Source organism: Hordeum vulgare, chromosome 3H (genome assembly GCF_904849725.1).
Source record: "Hordeum vulgare subsp. vulgare chromosome 3H, MorexV3_pseudomolecules_assembly, whole genome shotgun sequence".
Classification (NCBI taxonomy): Eukaryota; Viridiplantae; Streptophyta; class Magnoliopsida; order Poales; family Poaceae; genus Hordeum; species Hordeum vulgare.
In genome coordinates this window covers 194,294,552-194,318,419 of record NC_058520.1, presented here as the reverse complement: position 1 = coordinate 194,318,419, position 23,868 = coordinate 194,294,552, and the positions used below count along the sequence as shown (strand labels likewise).

General features: G+C 43.8%; 1 protein-coding gene across 1 annotated transcript; it reads right to left on the bottom strand.

Moving 5' to 3' along the window:
* Positions 1 to 1,479: 1,479 nt before the first annotated feature.
* LOC123443487 (DNA gyrase subunit B, chloroplastic/mitochondrial) lies at positions 1,480 to 22,003 on the bottom strand. Its single transcript, XM_045119867.1, has 21 exons — positions 21,738 to 22,003; positions 21,491 to 21,617; positions 19,914 to 19,994; positions 19,706 to 19,819; positions 18,296 to 18,352; positions 17,832 to 17,933; positions 15,997 to 16,147; positions 15,822 to 15,898; positions 14,934 to 15,041; positions 13,656 to 13,726; positions 7,574 to 7,715; positions 7,205 to 7,303; positions 4,792 to 4,920; positions 4,587 to 4,701; positions 4,292 to 4,359; positions 3,866 to 3,979; positions 3,631 to 3,747; positions 2,674 to 2,727; positions 2,485 to 2,590; positions 1,926 to 2,056; positions 1,480 to 1,838 (listed from the first exon to the last, which is right to left on the bottom strand). Exons 1-21 carry the CDS (start codon positions 21,872 to 21,874, stop codon positions 1,770 to 1,772), a joined length of 2,169 nt encoding a protein of 722 aa, XP_044975802.1. The 5' UTR covers positions 21,875 to 22,003; the 3' UTR covers positions 1,480 to 1,769.
* Between the last annotated feature and the right edge of the window lie 1,865 nt (positions 22,004 to 23,868).

The window sequence follows — 23,868 nt, the reverse complement described above, 5'->3', positions numbered from 1 at the left end:
ACGACGTCCGCTCTTACTCATCACCAGAACTGCACACAGAGAGGAATGGTAGAATACACGATAGAAATGTGGCCCCGAGTGTGCCAGCAACCCACGCGTCTTGGATCCCGAAACCGATGAAGAGGTGAGGCAAGGAAAACTAGATCGAATGGCGAGGAGGGTGTCGGGCAGGCACCGGCATGAGGCGCACATAGATCGGACGACGCGCAGCGCCGCAAGGGCGCTAATGTCACGAGGAGGCGGGTACTTCAGCATCCTTTACAAGAATAATTGCCCTATCAAAATTATTGCTTATTAACATTTATTGAGCGACTTATTATCTTGCAAGCAAGTGATGATGTTTTGTCATGCATGAGAAGTGAGGATGACATAACTTGGCAAATGGCAATGCAAAAGTAAGTATTGGTGTTGTAATGATCTTATTTCATCGATGAATTATTTCTATTGCAATTTTTGTAAGTTTGACTTATGACGTTGTTAGCGTTGGGCTATTCACATTGTACTTCTTGCCAGTCTCATATTTGTTGCAATTGGCATATAACATTGGGGCATCTTGGTGATTGGGCTCCATGGAGCCTGATTTTTTTTATAAAAAAATCAAAATTCAAACTTCATGGTTTCGTAAAAATCTAAAAAAAATATGAAAGTATACAAGGATGAAATGTATATGTGTGTACAAATTCAGGATGAACACATTAAAATGCAAAATGTATAGAAAAACAAATTTGTGGACTTTAAGGAATGAATAGTATCATGGGTTGAAAAGCCTCACTTTAAAAAAAATCAACGTATTTCATCTTGAAAATTCACACACATGTACATTATGCCTTCATGTATTTCTATATTTTATCAAAAAGAATGGAAATATAACAATATGAATTTTAAATTTTGCAAATGCGGGCCTCCATGGAGCTCGGCCTCCAAAAGCAATTTTCAGGCACATAATATATTTCAGAAAAACTATTGAGCGTTTTTCCTAGGGAATGCTCTCTGGTACATCCAATTTCTGTGTGCAAATTTCTAACAATTCATTCGCTTGGGTGGCCTCCCTGAAACGTCAGCTCTTTATTTGTGTCCAAATTATTGTTAGTATGAGCATCCAACATAAAGATACTGGATCCGCCACTGGCTACAGACATTGGTCTTCTATAGGCACCAGTGCTTGCAGCGGAGCTCGCGTATATCTACCGGCACGTGACTGCGGTCAACATCGAGCGTACACACGTCGAGAAGAAAACTTAGGAAACAAACCAAGACAGTCGGTTTGGCTAATCTTTGTTTGGTGACAAAATCAAGTATGGATAGCATGCGTCGACTGATCCCATTAACCTTATCTCATGTAGTGGTCAAATGGGGCAATACTGTCGACTCGACTACTTAGTAAGCACCGGTTCTGAACGAGTCTGGTTAGAGCAGCCTAGATACCCCCATGTGAAGAAAACTATGCATGACTGGGTCGATAAACTGGAGCACGGCCCAAAAGTAACAGGAATTCAACTACTGTATGGATTTGATGAGTTGCCATCTGCCTGAGCAACTTGACCACTTCCCGTGATATTGCGGTTTAACCCCCGCTTCAAGCTGAGTTGGGTACAGCGTGTCAACAAATGAACGCACCATTCATGTTACAAGCACCAGGGGATCGACCCGTTTCTCCATTCTAGCTAGAGTGATACTAAACTAGCACCAAAACAACTTGATCTGTGTCGAATGGGTGGCAAGTTGTGGTCTTCTATATCATACACAATGGTCAACCTTGTTTAACGCTCTCAGATGTCAAGGTGATCTAGGTTGACAATGCTTGCGGCCTTCTGTATTAGTTCCTTCCTGTATTCAACCTGAAATAGAATGGTGCAGCGTCAAAGTGAAATGTTATGTAAACTCACAAGAAGAACGAGTACTTGGAAAGTTCACCGGTTGCTTACCCGAGCACCCATAAGAGATGAAAACACAACATTGGCCTCTACAGCATCTTCGACCGTTAGCTGCTTCAACAGCCTCCTTTCAGGATCCATTGTCGTTTCCCATAATTGCAAGGGCATCATCTCGCCCAAACCTATTTAGAAACCAGGATAAGAGGACACAGTAAATATCTGCCATCAAAATAACAGAAACACATGCCATCAAAAAATGCACATGCATGCATTGTTGAGGAAATCGTTAACTAGTAACTGCTCGGTTAGCTGGTGAGTAGGGGATTAATGGGCTAATCGACAAGTTAATCAGCCATTTAATCCATTAATCGGGCGATTTATCAGTTAATCGGCTACTCGGTGACCCTGTGAGTAGGGATTAATCGACAAGTTAACTGGACGAATTCTTGAACAGGGCATGCATGTCATACAAGCATGTACGAGAATATTGCTCCCCGTACTTCTAGTCAGTCATTTTTCCCTTGGATATTCATAGTTGTGTCTTTAGTTGGATGGGTTCCCTTGGATATTCATAGTTGTGTTTTTAGTTTTATGGGTTGAAACACTATACCTTTGAACCTCTGGGTATTATAAGAAGCATTTGTAGGAAAGGTGTTGACTAGATCTTTAAGATCAGCCTCATCATAGCAGTAGTGCACTTGTTTCCCACGCTCAACCTAACACAAAAACACTAATATCAAGTACGAACTTAAGATCAACTATTTATTCCAAATTTCAAGCTTCCGGGTCATGACCAAACCTTGTAAAGAGGAGGCACACCAACATAGATGCAACCTTCATCGAAAAGTGCTCTCTGCAAACATAGTATGAGAAAGCAAAGCTTTAGTGATCATGTTGCAACTTGCAATCATATGCCATCATAATATACGGTACTGAACAGTAGCGCTTAAAGCCCATACCATTTGGTAGTTCAACTATAACAAGCATATAAATAGGTGTTTTGCTTACAAGCACGTCATCCAGATAGACCTCAAGCAAGTGCAATTGATCATATACAAACCCGGCCAGCCCAACCCAACCCAACCATACCATTTCCAGATCAGTTAGGGGGGTTTGGAGCTTACTGTTAGTGGGAGGAGAAACCTGTTACAGTATATGTGGATTGCACTAGCCCTTTCCATCAGTTCGGACTTTTGGTTGCGTTGGCTAGTGCATGAAGCTTAATAAAACCTTGTGGATCTTTGTGTTCTACCCTATCCCTGTGGCAAAATTAACACACTCCTGACCTCACAGTCACCTAAATCTCAGCCCCCAACAAACCAGTCCATAGTGACAAACCGCCTGCGCAATTTTTGTCCTTTGGGGATTCTCTTCAGTGGATAAGAGTCTAATGGATCCTTAGCTTGAGAAGCAACACTATTCTTCCCATCAGGGTGAGTGTTCCGAAATTTATACCATCCGGATTTCAGACCCAAATACACGACCCATATTTCTTCCCCATTTCTCAATTATATTGAACCCAGCTCCAAGCCTAGTTGTGCAAGAGATGAAAGTGGAAACACAAGTACAATCAGACAATATTCCCTTGACAGGTAGCCTATAATCCCTACTTGAATAAAGTATAGACATGCATGTGTATTCAATGAAGAAGTGTGTTCCCATGCTAGGTGAGGCTCTCATGTGCCTCCATGGAAGTACCTGCTTCAATACCTTTAACAGTTAGCATATGATTCAAGATAACTAAGAGCAGAAGTACCTGATATCTAAAGAAGAAAGTGAGGAGAAGAGTCCGGATATGTGCACCATCTACATCAGCATCTGTCAGTATAACTATCTTATGATACCGAAGAGCTTCCTTCTTAAAATCCTCACCCTGAAAGAAGTAACAGAAGTTTAGAACAGAACACCAATAGATGTATAAGCGCATATCATTTGGTAGTTCAACTATAACGACCAACAGTAACAGAAGTTTAGAACAAAACAACATGCACCTTCACTCCTAATCCAAGGCCAAGAATAAGATTTTGGATCTCTTCATTTTTGTACATGGCTGCTTCATCCCTCCTCTCAATGTTGAGAATTTTGCCTCTCAGAGGCAAAATAGCCTGCATCCATGATTGAAGGCATGCTTAGATCTGACTGAATGCCAGAAATATTATATGTACACTGCAAACAAACTTGATACAGAAAACCATATTATGAACTTCCATCTCGCATTTCGTAGTTAGGGCATTATCTACCCACACTAGCAGTGTAAGTAAGAATTAGTCAAGTAAAACTTTTTCTGTAAAAAGGAAAACGAGACACTGTATACCTATAATTATTTATTAGTCCTAATTTCACCGGAATATTGCATTGTTTTGGAGACAGCTATCAGTATATGTTAGTATCACTAGATTGAAAAGGAAAGGCTATACCTGAAATTTCCTATCCCGGCCTTGCTTTGCACTACCCCCAGCCGAATCACCTTCAACTATGAAGATTTCTGAATTCACGTGTGAATATTAAAAGTCAACGCCTCAACATAAGATAGTAAATACAGTACGAATATACAACAAAAGCATATAACTGGAACTGTTAGAATTGAGAAACTTCTGGTCAAAAGAAGAATGTGAACAGATGTACAACAGTCAATTAATTATGCTAATCTGCGCCTAGATGCATTGGATAAAAAGATGATGCAAGATTTTCCCAGCACAACTGGCAACTCACCACATTCTGCAGGGTTAGAAGATGCACAGTCAGCAAGTTTCCCAGGAAGTGAAGAAGATTTCAAGACACTCTTTGTCCTCACTAACTCTCTAGCCCGCTTGGCTGCCAATGCAGCCTGCAACATTAAAATATGTCATACACTGCACTAGAACGAAAAAATGAGTTATTGGGAAGGAGTTTTTGCTACAATAATGAATAGCAATACCTTGAGAGCATTAAGGGACTTGGACAGAATTGAATCTAAAACATCTGGATGTAACTCCAAGTATTCAGTTAGATTTTCTTGAACAGATTGTTCAACTATTCTTCGCACTTCTGGATTTCCCAGCCTGGTCTGTAAAATAAAAGTAAAAAAGAAAAATTGAGCAGTCATCAGGGGAAAAAAAGTGTATGGCATTAATCTTCTAGCACATCTCCACAACTATTAAAAGCAAGAGTTGAATCGGGTTGGATTCATATAACATCAACCAGTCAGCCCTATGGTTGCCTTCCTCCTACAGTCTACAGTTATCCAATGTTGTATTGCCAATTACTAATCCATCTTACTCGTAGCCCTTAATCGCCTATTACTAATGCACGAGATTAGGCCAATGATGTGCAGCCGAACAACACTCGAGCCAGGCCCTGCAGTCTCCCTTGTTCCACTACATTTGACAGGACAGCACATCATAGATGTACCTCTAGTGATGTGTTTTCCACAATGGGTTCATTAAGAATCTTATAATGTATAAAAGAATATTAAAAGCAGCAGTTTATTTTAGTTTCTCGCCCTCCATTTGGAGAAAACACGGTTTATGATCTCCATGAAGTACAGCTGTACGACTTCCTACCTCCAGAAAAAAAAATGGTGTGTGTGTGTGGGGGGGGGGGGGGGGGGGGGGGAGAGATGGGGGAGGAAGAGCATAGCATGGTACACTGGTATCTGACCTTGGTGTTGATGTTAATTTGATAGCAGGTATATGATTATCTCATATAGTATGAGCTGTCTTTAAAAAAAGAAAATGGTATTCCAAAAAAATCATATATGCGTCTTCCAATGTGCTGGCAAGGTAATTCACCTGTGGTAAAATGTGTTGGCAAGGCCACAAGCTCTGCTTCATAACATAATTGAAAAACTAAGTATGTTTGAGGATGACTAATTCCTGAGGAAGATATATTTTAACATTATCCTGGTTTCCTGCAGCAAGGACATATTGAATAACCGATTGTTTGTAGCATCTTGACCGGAATTTTGGGTGGTATATGAGATCGGAATAGGGGTACCAGGTTTTCCCCAATATTTTACTTATTTAGACATGTGTCCTCTTCTTATAGGATGACGATAAAATTCTTGCGCAGGGTACAATGTCAGTCAAAGGCCTCACGTTGAAAGACATCACTAAAGGCTAGTTATCACTGTAAAGAAACACTATCTTTGTACATATAATGTTGCAATGGTACCACCGAATATATGGGTCTGTTTGGTTTACAACCAAAACTGACCATACCACAATACTGGCTAGCCCTTAAGAGTTGGCTGCTGTTTGGATACATGCCAAATGTTTGGCTTGCCTGACCTGCCAAAGGTGCGGCCGTACGTTTGCGCCAAAACAGTGGCATCATGCTGAAGGCGTAGAAAACCTAATTTTGCTTTTGCCATGGAATGGCAATTGTGATAATTGTCAAAAGTTAAGAGTGGCAAAAGTGAAATGTCAAAATCTAGAGTGCCATAAGGAAAATTGGCAAAAGCTAGAGTGCTAAAAACAATTTCTTTCCCTGCCAAAAAATATGCTCTGGCTCACCTGCTCTTTACCCAGCGAGACCCACCACATCACTTCCCTTTCCTCATCCTCTCACATGCAAACAATTGGTCAGCTACCCCTCAAGCTCCTGTAGCATCCTACTTGATTTTATTTTATTTTGACGTGAACATTCTACTTGAATAATAGCACATGGATCTCCAGCTTCTATCTTGCTCTCAAATTAAATTGGTGTGCATGGTGATATGCGGGCATAATACTACTTTTGTCTTGGCACTTTGCAGTTAATTAAGTTTGTACATAAATCTTGTAACTGAATGAAACCAAATACTATAAGACCCAGGTTGCAGGTTGCAAACCAAACAAAGGCCTATCATTTTACCAACTTTTTGGCAGAAATAGTGGCTATAATCCAAACAACAATAGCTTACCAAAATATTGGCCATGCCCTTGTTTTCGTCATGCCAAAAATTTGGCTGAGCTAGTTGGGGCTCAAACTAAACAAGCCCTATATGCTGGATCAATTATTCAAAATGTTTTCATTGTGCTTTTGTGATGCAAAGAGAAATGTTGTTGTTCCAGGCCTTGATAAATCATTCAGTGGTACTAAACAGATGAGCTAAGATGAAACTCCTTCGCGTTATCCCGTTAGTTATCTTGTAATTATTTTTCTTTTCATAGCTTTTTATATGAACAAGCGCGCACATTGTTTTATATCACCTTAGTGTACAGTTTTTGTTTATGGGTTTTTTTACGTGAACAGTTTTCTCGGTCCGAAGAAAGACACAAACAAGACAAGTGTAGATGTCAAAAATAGAATTTCCTGTTCAATGTCAAGACGAGCATTGCACATACACGTTGACTAGTTTCTCAAGTTACCTTTGTCTGCCCTTCAAACTCTGGATTAGGGACCTTCACTGAAATAATGCACGTCATTCCTTCTCTTACATGCTCCCCACTCAAGCTAATATCTTTATCCTGCAAAAACCATCATTTGTTTAGACAAATGCCTCAACAAATTACAGATCCAACTTATTCAAATATTCATTCGATGGAACAAATAAGTAAGCATACAAAGTGCAGACTGAATATATATATATATACTAATATACAGCTGTTACTATGGTCCTTATCAAACAAACTTTAACAGAACAGTTTGAAGTCAGAAGGCTAGAGTTGCGGATAGGACATAAGGTAGCATTTACCAGGGAAGAACAAAAATATACAGTATGTGCTATCAGTTATAACCTTCATAATCTTCGACTTCTTTGCAAAGTTATTAATTGTTCTTGTCAGGGAAGTTTTCAGCCCCTCAATATGAGTACCACCATCAATAGTACGGATACTGTTGGCATATCCCAGCACTGTATCAGAGTACGAATCAGAGCACCTGTAAATCAGGACAACCAATTGTTTCAGAAAGGCATACAATTCTTCTCTAGAAATAAAGCAAATGAAATGTGACACAAACTTCAAAATTGACCGTGAAACGTTGTGTTATAAAGTTGAAATAGCTTTTGATACGTGCCAGGAATAATGCTATATAGCCTATAAGGGAAGGAAAGAGAAACCCTTACAGCTGTTGTTATGACCGTCGTACACTTATAGCCGGAGGAGGCCCAATGGCGCGGGCAGTTAGGGGCTTGGCCCAACTTATCGTTATTTTTGTTAGCACACAAGGGATTATATAAACACATGTAAAGACTCGTTTTGGAGATAAGTAGCAACCATAATTGCTCGGCTTCAGCCGAGACCCCCAAACCCTAGCCACCGTTGCGCCCTTCTTCCCCGCGAGATCACGGCACCCAGCGTCGTCACCCGCGCCTCCAGCCTCGCCAGCCCTCCTTCCATCCCTACAACCTGAGACCACGTCCTGGTAGGGGCCCTGTTCCTATCAATCTGGTATCAGCTGTCTCGGATGCAATCATGTCCACTTCTCAGCCCACCGCCGCCAATCACAACCACGCCGCCACTGCACACCACGGCAGGCGCGCCGGACTTGTCGGGGCCGAGCCCATCTCCCGCCTGGACGCCGCCGGGCTCCGCCCCCATGTCTTCACCCCGGAGGAGATGACGGCTGCGCTCTGGGAGCTCGGTCAGGCGGTTGCGGGCATCCGTACCTTCCTCTCGGGACCCTATGCCCAACCGCCACCAGCCCCCTTCGCCCCCACCATGGCGCCGCAGCAGCCGCAGCTGCAGTCGCCGCCCCCGCCGACCTTCCCGGTCGCCCCGCACTCCCATGGGTTACCGTCCACCGGCTTGGGGAGCGACCTCGCCCCGGGGGTGCCCATCCACCAGGTCTGGTTCCCCCCGTCGCCATTCCCGTTGTCGGCCTGGCTCGTTGGGTCCCTCGGGCCGGTCTACACGATGGCCTCGGGCCAACCGCACTTGCCGTCGCTAGCGACGTCGCACCCTCCAGTGCCGCCAGCCCATATGACGGCGTGGACGGGCACCTATTCCACGACGGCACCCCGCATACACGGATCCATCGTCCTCGCTGTTCAGCGCGGAGGGGGCGCACCCGGCCGCCATCCACGCCCAGCAACCGCCGAGATTCTCCAAGCTAGAGTTCGCCACCTACGACGGCACCGTGGACCCCCTGAATTGGCTCAACCAATGCGAGCAATTTTTAGGGGGCAACGCACGCTCGCGTCCGACCGCACCTGGATCGCCTCGTATCACCTCCGGGGAGCAGCTCAGACGTGGTACTATGCCCTCGAACAGGATGAGGGCGGCATGCCATCATGGTAGCGATTCCACAAGCTGTGCCTCTTGCGCTTCGGGCCGCCGATACGCAGGAGCCGACTGGCGGAGCTTGGGCGCCTGCCGTTTCTCTCCACGGTGCAAGACTTCACCGACCGCTTCCAGGCGCTGGCGTGCCACACCCCCGGCGTCTCGGCACGCCAACGGGCCGACCTCTTCATGGGCGGTCTGCCGGACCACATCCACGTGGACGTGGAGATGCGCGGGCCACAGGACCTCCAGACGGCCATGTACTATGCCCGAGCTTTCGAGCGTCGTACGATGGCCATGCAGCAGGCGCCACCGCTCCGGGCCGCTCGCCCGGCCCCCGCGGCACGTCCGTTTCGTTGGCTCATACCGGCCGAGCAACTCGAGCTCCGTCGTCAGGGGATGTGCTACCACTCTGACGAGCCCTACGTTCCGGGCCACGTTTACCGGCGACTCTTCCACTTGAAGGTTGCAGACTACATCGAGGAGGACGCCACTGTTGCCGGGCTAGGCGACCTGGCCGCCCCACTTGACGCGGAGGTCGCCCCGGGGCCTGCTCATGCGAACGCCCTCGTGGTCTCCCTCCATGCTCTCGCGGGTATACGGACGGAGAAGACGATGCTGCTGCCGGTGACGATCAACGAAGAGCGCCTCCTAGCCCTGCTGGATACGGGCATGTCGGGGTCCACCATGCGCCGCTGGCGCTCCAACCGACTGGCGGGGAGCAGCTTTGGGTTACCGTTGCAAACGGTGATCGCCTCCACTGCCAGGGCATTGCTCGACATGTTCCCCTCATCATCGGCGACGAGCACTTCGCCATCAACTTGGGCTGCTTTGACTTCATCCTCGGCGTCGACTTTTTGCGGACCATGGGTCCCATCCTTTGGGACTTCGACGTCATGACGATGATCTTCTGGCGCATGGGTCGCCGCGTCCGGTGGGAGGGCGTGTGTGGCGCTGCCCCAGCGCACCCCCAGCCCTAGCTGATGGCAACCTCCATCGACCCCGCGCAACCCATGTGTGCTCGCCTTTTACAGCAGCATAGCGACCTCTTCGACGAGCCACATGGCCTCCCACCAGTCCGGCCCTACGACCACCGCATTCACCCGCTGCCGGGCACAGCACTCGTCGCCGTGCGACCGTACTGCTACCCCTAGCTACAGAAGGACGAGCTGAAGTGGCAGTGTGCGGCCATGCTCGCCTAGGGCATCATCAGGCCTACTACCTCGCCGTTCTCGGTGCCGGTGCTCCTCGTTCGCAAGGCCGACAGCTCGTGGCGCTTCTGCATCGATTACCGTGCTCTTAACACCAAGACGTCCAAGGACAAATTTCCAATCCCCGTCGTTGAGGAACTCCTGGACGAGCTACACGGGGCACGCTTCTTCACCAAGCTTGGCCTTCGCTCCGGCTACCACCAGGTGCGGACGCACCCGGACGACGTCGCGAAGACGGTCTTTCGCACACATTACGGCCACTTCAAGTTCTTGGTGATGCCCTTCGGCCTCGCCAATGCCCCGGTAACATTTCAGGCCCTGATGAACGACGTTCTCCGTCCCTGCTACGGTCGTCTTCTTCCGGGTCCGGAGAAGGTGTTGAAGGCCCAACAGAGCCGAGGTGTTTGGCGCCTGATGATCCAGTGGCAAGGCCTTCCGGAGGAAGACGCCACTTGGGAGCAACTCAAGGAGTTCCACCAGCATTTCCCTGACTTCCAGCTCGAGGACGAGCTGTTTGCGCAGGCGAGGAGAGATGTTATGACCGGCTTACACTATAGCTGGAGGAGGCCCAATGGCGCAGACAGTTAGGGGCTTGGCCAAACTTATCGTTATTTTTATTAGCACATAAGGGATTATATAAACACATGTAAAGACTCGTTTTGGAGATAAGAAGTAGCAATCATAATTGCTGCCGAGACCCCCGAACCCTATCCGCCCCTGCACCCTTCCCCGCGCGATCACGGCGCCCTAGCGCCGTCGCCCGCGCCTACCTGTTATTTCTAAATGGTCAGCATCATTTCTTTCCTTTGGCTAAAGGTCAGAGCTGGTGTTGCACAGTGCACACTAATTGATTGCATCAATGAAACTAATTGATTGCATCAATGAAGAACATCACAGGTAAATATTTAGCTTACTAGTACACCCAAAAACTCAAGCTAATGGTGAAAGTAGGCCTGGGAATAGTTTGGACTGAAACTTAGTTTTTGGATTGGTTTTTGATTTGGTTTCTATATGTTTGGTCTCTACTGGATTGAGATGGAGACCAGTTCGGTCTGGTTTGGGTGGTGCCTAAGAATGGACTGGATAGGTTTGGATTGGGTTCAGATTTCTCAGTCCAAGACAAGTCAATGGATTAGTCTGAGGCTCTGAGCCGCTATTTCCACCTCCAGCCAAACTTCCTTGGGCTGCAGCTACTGCTGCTGCCCACACGCCATCGAACTTTGCTGCTGCTGCCCACACGCGCTGCAAGACGGTTCACATACGTATGTATTCTACGCGGCAAGCCGTGCACGTGTGGCTACAAAATCCATCAACCTGCATGTGTGCTAGCTTCCTTGGGCTAGCTTTCCACTCGTACGTGTTTGCTCTCTAGAGGATCCAAGCTACTAGTGCTTCAAATCCAACAGCCGCTGCCGTCGGCTGTCGCGAGCTTTGACGCCATGTCGGATCTAGATTCATGATGTGCCCTCTCATATGGCTTTGTCCACGGTTTGAATCTGTGGGTTCAATCCAAAAGTTAGAAGCGGTCTGGACTGGGTTGGATGGAGAATTCGGTTTGGTCTGGATTCTAGATAAAGATATATGGGTTGGTTTGGTTTGGATGTGTGGTGTATATTCCTGTAGACTGGACTTGTTTTAGTTTGGATGTCAAACTATTCACAGGGTTAGGTGAAAGACAATATACCATAACTCCAGCACTAGCTCTCAGGTCTTGTTCTGTCAATCCTACGGGACTGTTGTCGAAGCCACAGAAAGGCTAAGGGCATGTTGAGTTGATAGCCAAAACTTTGCCAGACTGTTTTTGCTAAACCATGGCATTCTACAAAAGGTTGGTCACCACAACTTTGGCAAGTCTGGAAAAGATATGAGCCTATGACACTAAGGAGTAAGGACAGGCTGCTGAAAAAGCATGGTGTGCCACAGCTGCAGCAAAATGAAACAAGCAGCTCCCACACCTAAGGCAATGTGTACCTATGAACTAAATATGCCCTAAGCATGCAAAACTTTTTTGGCTAGCTTCCGTAACTTGTGGGCCAAAAAAATGGAACCACAAGTGAGGCAACCTTAGCAAAAAAAAGAGTCTGACAAATGTGGCCAATTAGATGTGTGACTAGCAATAGTTCTGGTAGTCAGCCAAACACCAGCTCTAGCCTGCCTAACTTTCTTAGGCAAGTTGTGACAAACTTTGGCCTCCAAGCAAATACCCTGTAGAGCAAAAGAGGTATGAAAACTTGCATTTTTGAAATTGGGATAACCAGGTCTCAAACTTCAGAGATCATGACTCTGATACCTTATTGAGTTGCAGGGACCAACCAGTTGACCTAAAGGTCAAATTAATGGGGGAAAGGTAGGCAACATGTTCATACTCATCAGTCTCAAATATATACATGATGACTACAACGATATTGGTTAATATACGGAGCCAGTGAGGTACACAACACCCCTCTAACAAAGAAAGGTTTACAATCTTTCATCTATAATCCTAAATGGCTTAATCAAGATTGTAGATCACAGCAATTGAACCATCATGCCAAGAGGAGGAAAAACTATCACGGATATAGCAGGCTATCAGGCAAGCTATGGTATAAATTGCGGTAGACTAAAATATTCTTCAGTGTTCGGAATATGATGTATAAGTATGTACTGAACCGTACAAGAACTGTATATGTTGATCACTGTGATCATACAATTAGGAAATAACGTGCAGGAAGAATTCATCTTCATCACTACATAAATGCAGGGGAGAAATTTGTGGTCCATCTAATTAATATTTCTTATCTACAAGATCAAACTGATTCACTTTAAGAATACAAATATGGTAAAGAAAATAGTTGAAAGACAATCGGTGGTTAGGAATTCAAATATAATTGGCACGTGCAGCTTAGTTGTAGGGTTTAATAAAATTTGACGAACTCAGCAAAGTTTATAAATCAACACACCAGTCTAGTAGGGGAAATTAGAAACATGAACTTGCAAGGTAACAGGAAGTTGGAAACATCATACTTTAAGCCATCTTTAAGCACATCTGATGAGTTATGAAAGATAAGTTCGAATAATTTATAATTGTAATTAACGCTCGTCAAATATAAATCCAAAAATGATGATGCAATCCAGATTTTGGTGGCAATTTCAGGAAGATACAACATTCAGTTTAGAACCTCTAATAGTATAGAACGCAGTATCAGAAACTTAGAAATAAGAATCATGTGTATAAACTAGAAAAGACGACAAACTGTCAGTATCTTCCATCAGATAAACCGCAATTATTTGCTACACAGAACATGGTATATATGAGCAAGTTCAGTGCCTAACACAGTGGTGATTTTTAACTTTCCACGTTACATTTCCTTTCTTAGCACAATTCAAGCCGAGGAAATATACTTTACCATTGCAGGGAGACATCAACAATTATTCCATCCAATTCCTTTCTGAATGCTATTGGGTCATGGAGGGGTTTCTGGGAAAAGAAGCATACACAAAGTAATAGTGTTAGGGTCATTATGGATATATCGATATAATTTGCAGCTTGTTATATGCAGTAGAGTTGGCCTCCAATCTGATGACTTTGAAAAACTGTTATGACCGGTTTACATTATAACCGGAGGAGGCCCAGTTAGCCAAGCTGTCCCAGTTATCTTATAGTATTAGGGGCTTAGCCCAGTTAATTATAGTTGATAGCCTAGAGGAGTTATATATACTCATGTAATGAACACCTTTGAGATTAAGCAAGATCAATCTATTTTGATCGGCTCCTACAAGGAGCCGGTGCCCTAACCCTAGCTGCGCCCAACTCTCTCTCGCGCGCGACCACGGCACCCCAGCGCCGTCGGCCGCGCCAGCCGCCTCGCCATCCGCCGCAGCACCCCTACAACCTGCGAGCACGCCCTGGTAGGGAAGCTGTTCCTACCACCAACATGCACTCTACTGGCCGTCTGGCCTTACTGTGGGTGGGATCAGGTGATGCCAGTCTCTTCAGGGGATTATCAAAGAAAAGTGTGTGATAGGAGAAACTAATTACGAAAAATGTAGACCGTTTATTTTCTAAAACTCCAGTAAGAGAAGGCACAGATCAGTTCAGTCTATGCACAAATGGTCTAATTCAAACCCATTACACTTCCTCCACAAACTATAGACAAGGTTTTTAAGAGCTAGGCGCTGAGGGAGCCTTGTGCCTCCGCTTAGTGCAATGACAACTTAAACCGCGCCTAGGCACGCTTAAGGGTGACGTCGTACGGGCAAGAATAGGGGCACCCAAAAAACAATTTTCAGAGCATGTAAGGCATGTATTAAGCCTAAAATCGCAAACATGTTGGGAAGGAGAGACGAGGAGCTAGAGGTCAGGGAAGGGGAAGAAACTAGAGGTCAGGGATGGGACAAGGAGTAGAGTTAATAAATGGCTGTCAGAATCAGTGTTATCTAAAGCAGGTTAGTAGGTTCACATATTGCTTTTTTTAGTTACCTGTTAATATCAAGAGAAAGGAATAAATCTGGCCCTTATTTTTCATGAGTCACTCAGGAAAGATTAGCTAGGCCAACTGCAAACTGTAGGCAGTAATGGCTAGAGTACATGAAATAGCATATATGCACGACTTTGTATATCTGGAAATCTTAGCCAAACTGAGACAGCACGAAACATATAGCTCTAGATGCTGTGGGAGACAAACCTTGTCAGTATTCAACCAGGCAACATATTCAACCAGGCCACCAGCATAACAGTATTCATTGTGTTGAACCTGTGCATCCTGTTCTTCCTTAGTCAGTGTTATTGTCAGCTGCCATTGAGAGAAGTACAGAACATGAGAAATCATCCAAAGGTCTACCTTTAAGCATAACAAATATCACACGAAAATTGTGCATGCAAAGCAAAAAAAATGGACATAAATAATGACATACAAAACCAATCTACCCAATTGCAATTTGGAAAGGACACATAAGGAACTAGCTGAAAATCAACGAAGGATACAAGTAAAACGAACAGAAATTTGAATGCACTTCAATGCATGTAAGATATGTAGAGAGAATTGTAAACATAATATGCACTGAGGTGTGCAAAAGGCATTTGGTTTGGGCAGTTGGTCAAAATTTAACTCAAAATTCCCACTGGAACAAACTTTCATTTTTTTTTCTCTCTGTTGCTTGGGGATTATCACCAGCAGTAGTGGAACAGCTCCATTGAGATCCACAATTAGCTGATGCTGTCTTCACAAAGTATATCCTCATGTCTCGAACAAATGATTTTATGAGGCAGAATGCTTCCTTAGCACAGAAGGTCAATAATATATTGTACGAGTGTCTTGACTGAATAAAAATTGGAAGTGAATCATATCCTTATTAATGAATAAAATATCAACAGAAGTTCTTTCTAATCTTGCTAACACATTAACTTACTCCAATAATCTGATAACCAAGGGTTAGCCTGACAGAGCAATCATTATTCATTAATCAGACAGGTAACAAACAAGTGAAGGAAATAACCATAATCATGTGCAATCTCTGGAACTAACAACCAACTACAGAACAAATCAATGTTTCTAGTTGAAGGACTATCATACCTCAGGATTTAAAAATGCAAGTTCCCGGATGCGACTAGAGATCGTGCTGAAGTCAAACTCAATTGTGGTGGTAAATACTACATCAAAGAAAAAACACTGAGCATTCGGGCAACACAACATAACATAACTAGTAATGCTTAGATCAGAAAACTTTTCCGAAAAAATAGATGCATACTTTCTTTGTCAGGCCAAAATCTGATACATGAACCTTGACGAGAACTTGATTCATCAGGCAGTGTGGTGCTACTTAGCATCGTCAGTGGTTTTCCACGAGAATAGTGTTGTCGATATTCCTTCCCATCACGGCAAACTGTAACTTCTAGTGCCTGACATGGTAATATCGTGAGAATGAGTAGCATATCCAAAACACGTTATCACTGTGATGGAGATCCCTATGGTCATGGTTCAGGCTCTCATCCTATTCTTAAACTGAAATATAGGTAGTTCGTACTACTGTTCTAATTTTATTTCATGGTAATCAAGCAACTACTCCCTCCGTCCGGGTTTATTAGGCCCTTGAGCAGTCTAAGCATGTCCTATCTTATTAAGCCCCATAATTAAGGTTGTAATTAAATCACATTGGAAAGTGTAGATTTTCCCTTGGTCTCCTTCCCGTTGCTGCGCTGAATGGTTATTTATGAGAAGGGAATTGGGTGGGATGGAAATCTCTAGAGCATGCAGCCAATACACACCCAATATGCACGTCAAGGAGTAACGCATTAACCGCTGGTGTTAATTAAGGGAGACAAACCGTCCATGCACTTCAATTTGATGTGAAGCACGAGATATGTATGGGGAATACTTCACTGCCTTGGTCATAGTGTTTTTGTCTTTGGGCCCAATAAACCCGGACGGAGGGAGTATGTTACTATGTATGTACACTGCTCCTTTTCACAAACAAGCTAATTAATGACCAACAACAACAACAAAGCCTTTAGTCCCGAACAAGTTGGGATAGGCTAGAGTTGAAACCCATAAGATATCGAAACCAAGTCATGGTTCTAGCATGTGGATAGCTAACTTCCATGCACCCCTCTTTACAGACTCCTCCCATGTCAAGCTTGGTCTACCCCGACCTCTCTTGACATTATCAGCACACCTTAACCGTACGCTATGCACCTGCGTTTCTGGTGAAAGCGTAATTGTCCGGTCACAGCAGGTCAACATCCAGATACATTGACGCAAATCTGGAAAGATGCGGCGTCGATCTAATTCGATGAAGAAGCTTGAAGGGGAGAGTTGACACTGCAAGGGCAGGGTGGTGGAGCTTAAACAGCGGCTAGGTGAAAGCTTCACCGCCCAGTTGCTGCCGCCACAAGCACAATTGTTAGTGTTTCTTGGTCCAGCACACGTCAACCCCTTGCCTTCCACGTGTGTCGTCGCCGAACCTAACATAGTTGCTGAGCCTTCCCTAGACCAACAAGTTCGCCATGTTGCTGAGCCTTCCCTAGACAACAAGTTCAGCATGGTGGCTGTGCTTTTATTCGACCCTCTGACTGCATTGTGGATCAAGCTGCCACTTCTCTCCTATTCCAGCTTGCTCGTCCTGGACAGATTTATTGGCATATATACTAATGTACCAAGCAAATACAAGCAGCATTGCCCTCGAAGAGTTCATTTTGCATGGTGATCCCATGTGCTCACAAAAATTATCGTTAAGGTTTATTATCCCACCCAAATGAGCCCTAAAGGAGATCTCTAAAGAGCATATCTGTGAAATTTACTGATTGTGTTTCGTCTGGACTCTGGGGGTAGAATCATTATTAGACTTGGTCCACGGAATGATAGTATTCATAGAAAAAGAATATATGAAAAGGCCTAACTACCACATTTATTATTATAACACATGGAAGACTTGAGAGGATTAGTTTGACGTAGATAGAATTTAACTTCCACCCAACAATCGGGATTTTGTGTAGAGGGAATTGCAATTTTCTTGGAAGATCTACAATTGATACTCTTTCTTTAAAGCATCTATGGTTCAGATTCAATAAAGGTGAAAGCAAGAACCTCTGACAACGCATTAACAACTGATAGGCCAACACCATGCAGCCCTCCAGCAACGCTGTAGCTACTCGTTGAGCCTCCAAATTTGCCACCAGCATGCATTAGCTGCATAATCAAAAGAAAATCTTTACAAGACAGAAGATGGAAGCTGTTGAACATTTCGTCATGTCGTTGACCACCCAAAAGAAAAATTTAGTGTTGCCTTATGGACAAGCATATGATGCAAATGGCAATAAAAGTGTACTGTAGCATCTCTATAAATACGGGCATGCAAGTATAGTAACAGCACACAAGCATCCCAGCATGCTATTGTCCTAAAAACTAAATGACCAGAGGTACCCATAAGTCAGAGTTCTTCATTCCCAGAATAAGATCTTAATAAATAAGTAAAATTTACTGGAATTTGGGTCAGGATGGTTGACATTGCAATATACAGCCTTGACAAACAAATAAAGGTTTAACCATACCGTTAAGACAGTCTCCACGCATGATTTCCTCGTCTGCGGGTGTATATCTGTAGGGATCTGCAGTATGTCCAGGATTTAGCAGTAATTTTATCTAAGAAAGGAGAAGATAATTCATAAAGTAATCGGAACAGAAGGTTGCATGTTGGTTACTCAAAAGCTGGTGCTATGCAAATCTCAACTTTCAAGAAGAAAGCAAACACAAAATTTTATAAGAAGCAAAATGGTAACAGAGATGTTCAATTAGCAGAACTACATCAAATTGGGATAGATTGCATAACTGTAACTCTGTAAGATAACCCCTTTTTCTAGACTATGAATGTTGAACCGACTGTGTTTAAAGACGAGGGTTATACAGAACATTCAATCTAGTCTTGTGATCTTGTGTATTACTAGTTTACTATTACTCGTGGATATTCCAACCGGCAGAGCTTTTCTTAACAATACAAAGACACACACAGTGCTACCAAAAAATCAGTGCACTCAACTAGGCAATAAGGCAGGTGTGCAAGTGAACTGTTAGGACCTTCTCCATGTGTTAACTAACATCTGTCAGCCATGTAGCAGCAGTGATGGAACGAACTGCTATCGAAGAAAAACAGGCCAATCAGACCCTTCCCACCTTCCTACTTGACTGGTTGGTTGATTGTGTTAGATCTATGAATTGTTGTCTGTGTTATGGCCTCCATCGACCACAGCTAAAGCACTATTGTTCGCATACTGAATAGTGTGTCACATATGCAACATGCATGTGGAAGTTCATCCGAGAGTGCCCAGGAAAAGATATCGGGAAAGGATAGCGCTGGCACGAAACAGTCCAAGCAATGGCAGGAGAATATAGTCCAAGGAAATAGTTAACTGCAATTCGAGGGGAAATCAGACAAGGACTCATAAGCCACAAACATATTCGGCTATTCAGACAGGAAAAGCAGCATCCAGCAGTAGGAGTAAGATTAAGAGTTGGCAGTTAGTTGCACTGTTACAAATCCAGGTAAATTAGAGTTTGAATACATTAAAGAGAACAGTGTGAAAGTGTGATTACACAGATGACTTGGCATGCAGCCGTTCTTTTGTTTATTTCATTGATGACTTTGCTTGGTGTGTCAAATATGTACTAACAGCAAAATAAATCTCACGAGTGAATATGATATAAAGGCTTCATTACCATTTGTTAAACTTCTGTTTGATTTGCCAACAAGTAGGACTACTAAATTCATAACAGTAACTAGTACAGCAGCATGATACTAAATTCATAACAGTAACTAGTACAGTACAGCAGCATGATACTAAATTCATAACAGTAACTAGTACAACAGCATGATACTAAATTCATAACAGTCACATTATTCACAGTATTTGTAAAAGCATTGAGCATTCAATAAGTCTTCCTTGGATTTTAGGAAAACTGCATACCCCACGGCCGTTGTCGGTTACACTAACTGAATTGTCATCATGAAGGACTACATTAATCTCAGTAGCATAGCCTGCTTGAGCTTCATCCACAGCATTATCCAATATTTCGTAAACCTAGAATACACCAAACAAAATGATAATCAGGCAAGAAACAAAGTGGAACACCTAATAACATGGAAAAAAGGAAAGCTTAATCAGTTGAGATTACCAGATGATGCAACCCACGTGGTCCTGTGCTGCCAATGTACATACCAGGCCTTTTGCGAACTCCGTCCAATGCCTCTAAGACCTGCAAATTAGCAATTTGGTATAAATAGATATCAAGCCAACAATAACAACAAAGCCTTTAGTCCCAAACAAGTTGGGGTAGGCTAGAGGTGAAACCCATAAGATCTCGTGACCAGCTCATGGTTCTGGCACATGGATAGCAAGCTTCCACACACCCCTGTCCATGGCTAATTCTTTGGTGATACTCCAGTCCTTCAGATCTCTCTTTACGGACTCCTCCCATGTCAAGTTCAGTCTACCCGGTCTCTTTTGACATTATCAGCACGCTTTAGCCGTCCGCTATGCACTGGAGCTTCTGGAGGCATGCGCTGAATATGCCCAAACCATCTCAGACAATGTTGGACAAACTTCCCTTCAATCGGTGCCCAACTCTATCTCGTATATCCTCATTCCAGACTGTCCTTCCTAGTGTGGCCACACATCCATCTCAACATGCGCATCTCCGCCACACCTAATTGCTGCACATGTCACCTTTTAGTCGTCCAACACTCAGCTCCATACAACATTGCGGGTCAAACCACCGTCCTATAGAACTTGCCTTTTAGGTTTTGTGGCACTCTCTTGTCACGGAGAATGCCAGAAGCTTGGTGCCACTTCATCCATCCGGCTTTGATTCAATGGTTCACATCTTCATCGAATGTGAACAAAAATAATTCATTCACGCTTCACAAATAATAGCTAACAATGGTACACTGGAGAAACACATAATGATTCTGTGCAGGAATGTATATTGTTATTATTCTCTTTCTTTCCAACAAGAACGTCGGCAAGCTTTATATCTTATATATTTCATTAACTAAAAGTTAACTAGATTGATGAACTAACCACATGGTGCAGGGTTCTTAACAATTCATATACAGTACGTAATAAATGTTTATCTATTTTACAGTGGCTTAGGAAAATTAAACGCCTTGATAATGGCATTTGCTAAATTGTCAGGGGAAGAGTAGGAAGACAGAGCCTACTTGTAGCAATTAAGACGGGGATATTCTTAATCTCCCCAGCTTAGGTTCATAAATCACGATGTAAGTATGAAATTCACAATTATGCACCAAAACAAGAAAGAGTATAAACCATTGTACATGATGTAAAGTTAAATATGCATTTTTTATGTTATTCAAGGTAAACACCGTTACGTCAAAACAATACTTGATGCCTTAAGTGGGATATCAACCCAGAAAAAGACCCCCAAAAATGCTCCACGGCATCACTGTCTCAACTGAATGGGTGCAATGTCACAGCCACCTAACAAATGAGCTGCAATGTAACATTTTGTGTGCAAACTCATGCAATCAGGTAGGAAAAAAGATGATGAAAACGTATGAATAGGATTGCAAAGCTGCTTGGAGCTTGATTAACTCTGTTCCTGCCGTTATGTACTCCCTGAATCTCCCGAATAATCCGCGCATCGTTTAAAATTTGAGACAGATATTCCAAACACTTGCACCCGAACTCCAATTTAACCCCTTAGCCACAGAAGCCGTGCACGAGAATCACCTGGACGTTTGCTGCGGTGTACTCGCCGGCCACCCGCTTCTCCTGCATCGCATCGGATGCCGCCGTGGAGGCCATGAAAGCCCTCACCGCGACCCCATTGCGCCCTGGGACCGCCGCCGCCACAACCCTAGAAGGGAAAAACACGCGCCAAAAAAACACCACCAAATCAGCATCCAGACCGCTCCCGCGAGAGAAATCTGCCTTGCCAAGAGCCGTAGAAGGAAGGATGAAGCGGACATGGAGGCACCTGGGTCTGAAGGGGAGTCGAGCGGAGGGGGGGGGGACCGTGAGCAGACGGGAGGGGGCAGGGGCGGTGGAGAGGAGGCGGCGGAGAAGAAGGCGGAGATGGGGTGGGGGAGGCGACGGCCGGAGGAGGAGCGCCATTGGCGGCGGCGGGGGGCTCACGTCGTGTCCGCCTAGCTTCTGCTTTGGCTTGGCTTGGTTTGGCTTGGCCTGGGCTGCTGCTTCTGCTTGTGGTGGGGGAAATGGGAGGAGGAGTTGGGGTTTAGACGGGCAGCGGATGAGGCGACGCGGAGCTCGAGGAGGGTTTTAGGAAGGGAACGGGGTGGTTTCAGGCGAGAAAGGCTTTTCGAAAAGGAAACGCCGAACGAACTAGAATTGGGCTGTCGTTCGGCCTGGCCTGGAAACATGCAGTGGTTCTGGGTCGGGCCTGCTGGAATCATTTAATTGTACTTTAAGAAATCAATCATTAAAGAAAATCCTTTGTAGCAAAATCATTAATAGGGATACTTCTTTCAAAGATCATTCCCGCCTTTTCAGATTGCAATAAGTGGTACATTGCAAGTGTGCCACTTTGTCGTAATCTGAGAATTTTTTTCCTTTTTCGTAGATCTGTATTTTTAAAACGTTTTATCTTTTAAACTGTGAGTCCAAATCCCAAAACTTTTTTATCATTTGGTTTCTCGCCTTGGGATCTTTAAAACTAGATCTCATATTGATAGATTTTGCTGAATCTTTTTTTATGAAAAAAAGGACGAAAAAATCGTGTCTCTCGCGATAGAAAAAAAAAGACAAGAAATGCATCCTTTTGTTTTCGAGAGGGCACTGCCATGCCTCTTGCTTTGTAGTGCTGACAAGTGGTTCACCGTATACGCGTAACTTGAAGGTTTTTCCTTAAATCATATATCCAAATCATAAACTGTTTTTATCGTTGGATTTTTTGGGTTGAATTATTTGAAACTAGATTCCAAGTTATAGGTTTCACCGAACGTATTTTACAAACAAACCAAAAATAACTAGGATTGATAAAAGAAACTAGAAAAGGGAAACTTAAGAAAAAAACAATACCAGAAAAATACCAAAAACACAACTCTGCTTCTTCAGTTTTGAAGGATTTTTTTTCTTTTTGGAAGCACAGTTGTGCTTCTCGCTGAAGCATAAGTTGTGTTTTTTCAATTCTAGCAAGCACAACTAGGCTTCATATAAAAATATGCGCCAATTCTTAAAAAAATCGCCAAAACCTATGAAAAAACAAGCAAAAGTGGAAACCAAAAAATCAAAAGAAAAAAAAACACATGAAAAATTGAAATTTCTGGGATGCACTCAGCACACGGCATGTGGGGATGGATGGGTGTATTACTTGCGTGTCCCCATGCCAAAGACAATAACATATGTGGGTACCTTTTAGTTAGTTGCTTCCTTAATCATTTCTATATACTACAATGAAGCAATGGCCCGCCAGAATATACCCACAAAGCCATTGATAGTCTTGTCCGGCATGTCGGTGTATTTATGCAAAAAAGTACTTCATTTACTTCTCTTTTTTAAAACATACAGTAGGGGTGTCCGTCTTTAATCTATAATTTATAATTATTAATAAATAAAATAGATATCTTTGATCTATTATGTCAGTTTATAAAAATAAAAAAATGTTTTGGAATCAACATGCCACGTCATGTTCTGTTCACATGTCTGGGCCATATCGATGTGATCACGGGCCTGCTATTGGGCTCTCTACAACCAGGCTAACATGCTTGTACCTTTAATTAGTTGATTCCTTAATCTCTACTTATTTTTTAATAATAAAACAGGGATAACTTCTGGTCGTTCGTTACGGAAATTACCCCTAAAGTTCGCACGAATTTACCCCCTATGTCATTGGTAAGTGAAGAAAACACTTTAGTTTTTTAACTCGCCGCGTGCTTTGTTATTTGAAAATATTACCCTTAAAGTTCGCATGAATTTACCCCCTATGATACTAACATTGAACACAAGCGCTCCAGCACTGTAGTGACTAAGGCATGGCTCTCCTAGCCGGGAGACCAGGGTTTGATCCCCATGAAGCACACACTTTTTCATTTTCCTTTTTTCGCGCAGAGTCCTCCCTTACGTGTGCGTTCATGAGCCGGGACGACCCA